General features: G+C 41.7%; 1 protein-coding gene across 5 annotated transcripts in view; it reads left to right on the forward strand.

Annotated features, from left to right (window-relative positions):
- The window catches only part of JAKMIP2 (janus kinase and microtubule interacting protein 2), a 186,174-nt gene that overhangs the window by 112,095 nt on the left and 64,273 nt on the right, over nt 1–9,806 (forward strand). For 3 of the 5 annotated variants that reach the window (XM_004384927.1, XM_004384926.1, XM_004384928.1), the window contains one exon: nt 965–1,241. The exons of 1 other annotated variant lie outside the window; for it this stretch is intronic. In XM_004384927.1, coding sequence (XP_004384984.1) covers nt 1,113–1,241 — 129 coding nt within the window. In that variant the 5' untranslated portion in view covers nt 965–1,112. Of the gene's footprint in view, nt 1–964; nt 1,242–9,806 lie in introns of those variants that run through there. One more of the 5 variants, XM_023739169.1, reaches the window with a different exon arrangement.

Here is a 9,806-nt window from a genome sequence, read left to right on the forward strand (position 1 = left end):
GAGTCTATCAAACTAGCAATCCATTTATAATGAATCCCCAGTTCTCACAGTTTATCCACTGTATAACCTTAGGTCTTTATATATCAGGTTTTCTTAAAGTTGGGGCTATTTGTACCATGAGGTGACCTCATAGGTGATCTCCTATAACAAATACTAATTGAGTGCTTAGTATGTCCTAGGCCTTATGATAGAATCTGAGGAGCCAGTTGAAAACAAGAACAATACATTCCTTCCCTCACAAAGTTTACAAGTTCATTGAGGTGACTACAATTAAATAATAGGGACATGGTATCTCAGTGGTTAAGAGCTATGGCTGCCAACCAAAAGGTCGGCAGGTCAAGTCCACCAGCTGCTCCTTGGAAACCCTATGGGGCAGTTCTACTCTGTCCTATAGGGTCTCTATGAGTTGGAATCGACTCAACAGCAATGGGATTTTACGGGTAATAACCTAGAGGGCATTTCCTAGAAGAACTGATATTTAAGCTGAAACCTGAAGGGTTCATAGAAGTTTATCAAACTAAATTGTCTGTTTGGCATGGTTTTGGGAGGTGGGCACAAGAGAGGGCCATGCAGAAGATGGAGAAAACAAACAGAATAGGTAAAGTCTTGATGGCAAGAGAGAATGAATCAGAAAATTAAAAACGTTCCTTATGGCCAGAGTATCAGTGAGTGACATGGAGGAGAAAAGGATGGAAGAGTGGGCAGGTTAGGGTGTAAATAGCCCTCCAAGATGTGAAAGATATACTCACAGGCCCTGGAAGGATTTTAAGCAGGGCACTGATATGATTAGACTGTCCTTTTGGAAAGATTATTCTAAATTCATGTGCAAAGTGGACAGGAGACACTGAAGACAAGAAGACACTTATGAGGAGGCTACTGCAGGCAGCTCAGTGTGGAAGTGGACCGACTGGCATTACCCCAAGTTGTTGCCAAAACAATAACCTCTGTCTCTGCCTCTTCTCAGGGCTTCCAAGGCAGCAGTTAAGGAGACCTTACCAAGGAGCACTACGCTGTAGATGCTGACACATCACACTCCAGGATAAGAAACGGTAACATGGCAGCACCTGTTTGAAAGGAATTACAAACCAACAGACTCCATTTAGAAAGGAACAATGTCTAAGAAAGGGCGAAACAAGGGCGAGAAGCCCGAGGCGCTCATTGTTGCCCTTCAAGCTGCCAATGAAGACCTCAGGACCAAGCTCACCGACATTCAGATCGAGCTGCATCAAGAGAAGTCCAAGGTGAGTAAGGGCTACCTGAGGCCACAGCCTTGAGAGCGGCTCTGGCTGTGTTCACACGCAGTGTGCCCAGCTCTGCCTGCCAGCCCACCCCAATGGATCCCTGCCAATTGCCACAGAGGGAGAGGTCAACAATCCCCTCACATGGAGATTGTCTAGTGTGTGGCAGGAGGGAACTGAACACAGGATACACAGAAAATGAGACTAGCATACTCGTTAGACTGATCTATGCCTCCCCAGGAAACCGGGTTTGGGAAGCCAGATGGCATTAAAATTGAGACAGTGACCCCACACACACCACCCTCACCACCATCTTACCTGCTGTTGTTGTTAGGTGCCATCAAGTTGGTTCCAACTCACAGCGACGATATGTACAACAAAACAAAACACTGCCTGGTCCTGAACCATCCTCACAGTCGTAGCTGTGTTTGAGCCCATTGTTGTAGCCACTGTGTCAATCTATCTCATTGAAGGTCTTCCTCTTTTTCGCTGACCCTCTACTTTACCAAGCATGATGTGCTTCTCCAGGGACTGGTTCCTTCTGATAACATGTCCAACGTTTCTATAGAGCATTCTGGCTGTACTTCTGCCAAGACAGATACCATCATACCTCCCGACACAATGTTGTATGGTAAGAAAATTTCCTTGACCAACCAGCTAGAGGTCACAAACCACCAAATATGCTTATTCCATTTTATCTACCTCTTATTCCTTGACATCTCTATTAAATTTTAGTTTGTTATCGCCTCCAAAATTGATTTCTGTTGGTTTTAGGACTAATAAAAGCCTGGATCTGGCAAAGTCCTTTGCCTCCCATCTCAGCTAAGCCTTGCTCCTGAATAAACAGACACCCAATGTACAGATTGTGAAGGAATTTTTTTTAGTTTCCATGAAGCCAAAGGGAACATGATGTAGTTAAAAAAAAAGCATTTATATGAGAGTCAAAAGACCTGGGTATTATTTATTTTTATCTCTCCTCAGGCAGCAAATTTAAGCGTGTCAATTTCTCTATCTGTAATTCAGATGAATGTGTTTCTCCGTATCTGTGCCTTTCAAGCACCACTGTGTGTGTGAATAACCTGGTGGAACTTATTAAAGATGGAGATTTCTGGCCCTACAGCTCAAGGATTCTGCTGCATGTGTGTGGGCATGGGGGAGGCCATGCACTCTGCAATTCTAGCAAGCAGTCCAGGGGATTCGGGTCCAGGTGGTACCCAGCCTTCATATCGACAAACACTCCACTCTTAAGTTTCCGTACAGGTCTGACAGTCTAGGAACATTCCTTGGTTTTCGTTTTTCCCTGCGGCAGTGGGGCACATCGAGGGAGGCAGACTCCTCTCATTGTGGTAATGACAGGATGACAAACTGCATTCATGGGAAGAAGGGTTTCTGTCTGGAGACTGGTTAACCATAAATTGTTGCTGATTTACAGCGAGTGAACTCAGGAGACTTCAAAGAAGCAGTGGCTCTGAGGACCCCACTACTGCCAATTGTCCACACATTTCAGCCTTTTAAAATGTTCAAAGTAAATGAGACGGAGTCTCACCATCCTTGCTTCTAAGGCGCATTCTGGCTGTACTTCTTCCAAGACAGATACCATCATACTTCCCGACACTTAATAGTCGTATAGTAAGAAAATTCCTCCAGCTTGGACAAGGCTGCCTGGTTATCCAGTGCCTTCCACTAGTGTCTAACCGGCAAGCCAAGCATAGTTCCCCTTCCCCTGATAGGAGATGGGCCCCACGTCTTGAGTAAGAGCCTGCCCCCATCTCTCCTCTATTGGCTGCTCTGCCTTTCTCCCTCTCTGTGGCAGTTAATTACCATACCAGCACAGGAGCTAAATCGAGGACTCACTGCCTGTCAGCAGCCTCCCCTAAAGAGCACAGGGAATTTAGAGGGCAAACAAGTCATAAAGCAGTTTTATTATAAATAACTATGATTGTGTTTTCAAAGGACCAGGCTTTAGGAGAGAGAATATGAACAATGCCAAGATGTGAATTCACACTCTCACTTTTGCCCTGGAGCTAGGATGGTAAAACGACAATTCAGCTATTGGGGAATGGGTTAGCTAAAGAATGGAAACCTTTGGGGCTTTGGGGCATTTCTTGTTTTTCCAGCAAGACAAATAATCCAGTTGACATTTACAGAACATCCACTGTGTATAGAGGACAGTCATAAGTGCTTTGGGCTGGTAATATAAATAGCTACAGCTTATTGAATGTTTACTATCTGTCACCCACTTTAATATGCGTGTTTCATACTGATGTAATCTCAGCTCTTTCACTTAGCACCTGAGTGATGCTGAGTAGTTTATAAGACCCATCTGTGTTTTCCTTTTCTCATTTTTCAAATAGGATAATAGTAGTATTTACTTCATACAAGTGTATGTGTGTGGGTTAGTTTGAGTAATCAGTTTTTTGTCAAGCATGTTAAGTGTTTAATGTGGTTATCTCAGTTCATCCTCATCACTACCCTCTGAGATGGGCTTTTGTTAACCCCATTTTACAGATGAGGAAACTAGGCTTAGTGAGGGAATGTAACTAATCCAGAGTCACATGCTAGGTGGAATGAGCTGGTCCTTCAACTTCTCTTCCCTGTCCTAGAAAACGTGTCTTCTTGAAAAACGTGAAAGGAAAAAAAAAAAGTTGCCGTAAAGGCATTCCAATTCCTGGCAAGCCCATACGGGTCAGAGTAGAACTGTGCTCCATACGGGTTACAATGGCTGATTTTTCGGAAGCAGATTGCCAGTCCTTTCTTCTAAGGCACCTCTGAGTGGACTTAAACTGCCAGCCTGTTGGTTAGCAGCCTAGCATGCTAACCATTTACACCATCTAGGGACTTTAAAAAAAAGTGAAAGTCTGGAAGAACCTGGAAACCTTGGCCAGAGAAAAGGAAAAGAAAATGTCAGAACTTGTTTTCTTTCCACATTTATGCAAATTTCAAACAGAGAAATGCAGTGTATGTGTGCACAGTAGGCAGCCAGTAAGAACATACCAAGTCTTTCTCCATAGATATCTGCATTTCCAGTGTGGAGAAAGGAAATAAATGTACTAGACATATTATCTAAAAGGTTTGCAAGGCTTTGATAGGAATGTACACACAGATAAGCAGGTAAGTCAAGTGTGACAGAATTCCAGTAATAAGGGCCTAGAGGATGGGATGATGGAAATTGAAGCCCTGTGGTAGAGAGGAAGAAGTATGACTTGGGGCAAGGACACCTGGGTTCTCACCTTTGAGCTGTATGGTCTTGTTTTCTCTGGGCCTGCATTTTCACATCAGTAAGATGAGTGGGTTGGATGAGTTAGAAGAGCTAAGGTCCTTGCAAAACAGGTTGGGATTGGTTAGGAAAGGTCACTGACTTCTCTAGCTCTTCCTGTGTTGGGATGGTTGTCAGGTCCCTTCAATCTCAGCCTTCCCTGATGACCTAGTCTATTTGTAGTTGATTTGATTTCTGTGTTTTCCATCTGGTGAGGTCCACGTGTATAGCTGCCATTTATGTTGCTGAAAAAAGGTATGTGCAATGAAGAAGTTGTTGGTCTTGCAAAATTCTATCATGCGATCTCTGGCGTAGTTTCTATCACCAAGGCCGTATTTTCCAACTACAGATCCCTCTACTTTATTTCCAACTTCTGCATTCCAATCACCAAAAATTATCAATGCATCTTGATTGCATGTCTGGTCAATTTCAGACTGCAGAAGTTGGTAAAAATCTTCAGTTTCATCATCTTTGGCATCAGTGGTTGGTGTGTAAATTTGAATAATAGTTGTATTAAATGGTCTTCCTTGTAGGCATATGGATATTATCCTATCACTGACAGCATTGTACTTCAGGATAGATCTTGAAATGTTCCTTTTGACAATGAATGCGACCTCATTCCTGTTCAATTTGTCATCCCGGCATAGTAGACCATATGATTGTCTGATTCAAAACAGCCAATACCAGTCTATTTCAGCTCACTAATGCCGAGGATATTGATCTTTATCCATTCCATTTCATTTATAAAGACTGCCAATTTTCCTAGGTTCATACTTTGTACATTCCATGTTCTGATTATTAATGGATTTTTGAAGCTGTTTCTTCTCATTTTGAGTTGTGCCACATCAGCAAATGATGGTCCCGATAGCTTGACTCCATCCACGTCATTAAGGTCAACTCTACTATACTATACTTTTACTTATTTAGATGGTAAACCCCAGGCTCAGGTAAAGAAAGATTCCCACCTAGATTTGTCCTCTTCTTGGACCAGCACTCTAAGCCATTAAGCTGTGATATTTTCTTCAGTTTGTCTCTTCTCTGGACACTGCAAGGCAGTGATTAGCTGCTCAATGTGTGAGAATGCACCAGGGATTGCTGTGAGATGTGAAATCCATCCATCTAGTTCCTCAGAGCTCAACTACAGTGGTGATAAACAATATGGGCACCATGACATAAGGAAGCAATACAGAGCCATGTTGGGGGATGGAGGGACAGGAGCACAGAACAGGGCACCAGGGGTAGTGGCAGCAGGACAGGGTCCTCAGTTGCAAAGCCTGGGAGGGAATCACCTCTAGACTCATCCCCTGAGAGTCAGCCAGGGGCTTCCACTCTTGGAACAGACCTTAAGACTGCAAACCACATTCACACAAGCCTAGGACAAAGGCAGGGCTCAGTTACTATTTTGATTTTACTGAGGAAGAAAATGAGATTCCAACAGTTTAACTCATTTGCTCCCTGTGACACAGCGAGTAAAGGAGCCAAAATAGAAATTCCCATCTTCTGTAATACGGTGGTGATCCAGATAATGCTCTATTTATTATTGCACTGCTCTCTGTTGCCTTTTGGGCACTCAGAGAATCAGCCAATTTTCTGGAGCCTCACATGGCTGCTCCTGAAGCCTCTAGGGTCAGGACCCATATTTGGAATTGGGTATTGTTTTCTGCATTCGCAATACTGTTTTCAGTAGGTGTATATGAACTAGAAATGCGAAAAATAAAATCCTTTGTAGTTCCTCAGCCTGTGTAAGACTTCCCTTAAAAGCAACCTTGCTAGAGTGGCCGCTTTCCCCTCTTTCACATATCCTATTTGAGAGGAATTTAGAGCACATAAAAATTCCTGCAGTTTACCGTGAGTTTAAAACTCCGGGGACATCCAAGCCAAAGCTTACGTTAGCTTGTCTTATCTTGATAACCTCTCAACCCTCTTCTTGCCTTTGACTGGGTTGCCCAATTTTTGATTCTGGATTTCTGAGGTCTCATTAAAACATCACCATCTTTATATTGGCAGAATTTACACTGGTAATTTCTAAAGGCCAGATAAGAATTAGGACAGAGGAGAAAAACACATACAAGGCCTATGTGGGGTGGTTGTGAATTCTCTTCCTCCTGTCCTAAGTGTAAGCATTCCCCAGTAGAATTTAATTTTTTGATGATTTTTTTTTTTTTTTTTTGGCATAGAACATTGAGGGTAGAAGGGGTTTCGGAGCTGTATTATTTAAAGCCCTGTTCAGTGTTTCCCATCTTACCCTGCCCCACCTCACATCCCTCTCCTTATGCATACACGTACTCCAAGTGTTTTCCAAGTTATAATTAGATGGCACTGAAGCCAGGCAACTCAATACATACTGAAGAAACCCATTTTTATCTCTGTATGTCTCCTTCTATTAGGAAAATAGTTGTTTCAGTCTTAATACTTAATAACGCACTAATAATGTGGTAGCCTTATCAGTATAATATAGGTACTTATATTTATATGTTATATTAGCTGTATTAATATAACTTTCTATAACATACAGTTATATGCATTATATAATATACATATAGTAATAATGTATATATACATTATACATATATAATATGTACATATATAACTATAGTTATATATCTAATATTGTATATAACATACATATGTAATAACTATAGTTATGTATGTATTGTTATAAAAATGGTGCAGCAGCATCATCAGACCTCATCATCTAATTTCACAAGGTGGAGAGAGGAGAATCATCATCAACATCAGCCCAAAACTGATTCCTATGAGGTGGAGGTCAGACCTACCTCTTCTTTCCAACTCTTTTACCAATTCTGACACCATCTGTCCTTCCCATGGCACTCTCTACTTCTCTGCTGTGTTCGATAATTCATTGCAATGGCCACACAGTTATGGGAATTATTAGGGAAGTAACAGGTTACAATTCAGGATCAGGATCAACAGGCTACAACTCAGGATTAGGATCAGGAAGCAAGTAGGCAAAGTCTCCCTTCTGTAGTGCAGGACAGCTCTCTCAGCCCCTCCTGGCCATGCAGGGCTCCTCTTGGCCCCCTCAGGACAGGCTCCTTTCGGCCCCTCGGCCCTCAGCCTGGCCTCTGCCCTGCTCAGACAAATGTTACAAAGCTCTTTAGCTCTGCCAGTAAGTGCCTAGAGACACCCCACTCTGCCAGCAAGCCTCCTGCCCTAAGGTGCTCAGCTCTCTTGCTCTGTGAAGTCAGCAAAACTACTGTAGCTGCCTCACTCTGTGGGCTGTCTCTGTGCTGTCTCACACTGGTCTCCTGGTTCCACTGCTGCCGTTTTCTTGTCTGGTGTGCTTGCTGCCACTTCTCGCCATCTCACACCTTCTCCAGTGTTACAGCTCTGTCTCCTGGGTCTAGGAGGTTCTCAGCACAGGGATCCAGATCCAAAGGACACGCTCCTCTCCTGGCTCTTCTTTCTTCTTCTTCTTTTTTTTTTCTTCTTTCTTCTTAAATGGTAGTGAGGTACCCTCTCTGCACTGGCATTAGATCTCTTTTTAAGCCTAGTGGGATGGCAAAACTGACCAATCCCCTTGTTAAGGTTCCATACACCTTACTTGCATGGCCACTCCCTTACAGGGGTTCCATTCACTGTATCTGCATTCTTAGCAGGCTTCTAATCCCCTTGGTGGGCCACAAACACCTTATTTGCATAGTCCCACCCAGTCATTATGTGGTAGTTACAAGACTATGCATGGCTAAAAGGGTCATAATAAGTAATTCACTGCACCATAATTATATAATTCATCAAAATTAATACTATATCATGCATTAATAATTATTAATCTACCATGTGTTCCTACCTTTCAAAAAGACTTTTGATATATTGTCTAATTCAATCCTCCCAACAAGCCTATGAGGAACCCTCTTATATAAATGAGAAAATTGAGGCTGAGAGATATGAAATAGCTTGCCCAAGGCTTCAGAGCTAACAAGGAAAGCTGGGAACTGGCCCTGACTTGGCTCCAAAGTGCACGCTCTATGTTAATCAGCCTTCTTTCCTTTACACTTATGCAGAGACTGTTCTTCAGTGTTCTCGTCTGAAGTTGGGATGATACAAATACTACCTACATCATAGAGCTGCAGAGGAGAGTCAATGTACTGATATGTGTAAAGCATTTAGAAAGGTGCCTAGCTTGTAGTAAGCCCTTGATAAATGCTACCTATTAAATGACTGAGATGAAATTTTTCCCCATAATACATCTTCTCCTAAATAATTTTTCTCTATTTCAAAGCATTATTATATTCATATTTACCATTATTATTCAGAAATAGTTTTTCATTTTTTGTATATTCATTCTCCAGATTTAAATTAAGATATTAAAATATACTTCCTTAGTGGTACAATCTACCCTGAAAATAATTTTCAGAAAATGATTTTACTACAAAATTTTTACTGGTTCTTTTTTCCCCAAAACTTCCAGCCACATTTTTTATATCGCCTTCATAGTGAAATTCCTTTCCCAAGCTTAAAAAAAGTCATACTGAGAAATCCTGCAAAAAAAAAAAAAAAAAAAAAAAAAGCCAGTTCCCACAACAACCAAAATAAATGCATATAAAAAATATCAAACGTAATTTCATTCCTTTGAATTTTCTTTGGTTTCTGTGAACTCTTTCAAGTGATAGACAAGAAGGCCAGTGTTTGTTTGCATTTGCTTTTGTCTCAGATAAAATATATTTTCCATACATCTGTATTTTCACATTTTTTTTTTCTTTTCATGCATCTCCCCTCCAATCTACACACAGAAGATTAGTATTTGTAATTTAGGAGAAATATAATGTAGTCTACCCACAGAGAATTTTATGTTTGTAATTTCAGATGAGTGAATATCTTTCCTTATACCCAGTAATAAAATTACCTTACATCATTATCTAATTTAACCCTAAAAATACTCGTTACAGATTTTTTTTTATTTATTTTTTCCCATACAAAAATTTATACATACATTGTTATGTGACTCTAATTGCTTTCCTCATACCTGACAGCACACTCCTCCTTTCCACCCCTGATTCCCCATGTCCATTCAACCAGCTCCTAACCTCCTCTGCCTTCCCATCTCACCTCTGGACAGAAGCTGCCCATTTATAGCCTCTTGTATCTACTTGAGCTAAGAGGCACACTAGTCTGGTCTTCTTACTAGAATTTGAGTTCTGCACCCCACCTTTCTCCTGCTCCATTCGGGACTCTCTGCTGTGTTCCCTGTCAGGGCGGTCATTGGTGATAGCTAGGCACCATCTAGTTCTTCTGGTCTCAGGCTGATGAAGTCTCTGGTTTATGTGGCCCTTTCTGTCTCTTGGGCTAAT

The sequence above is a fragment of the Trichechus manatus genome, unplaced genomic scaffold (assembly GCF_000243295.1).
Source record: "Trichechus manatus latirostris isolate Lorelei unplaced genomic scaffold, TriManLat1.0 scaffold00130, whole genome shotgun sequence".
In the NCBI taxonomy this organism is placed as follows: domain Eukaryota; kingdom Metazoa; phylum Chordata; class Mammalia; order Sirenia; family Trichechidae; genus Trichechus; species Trichechus manatus.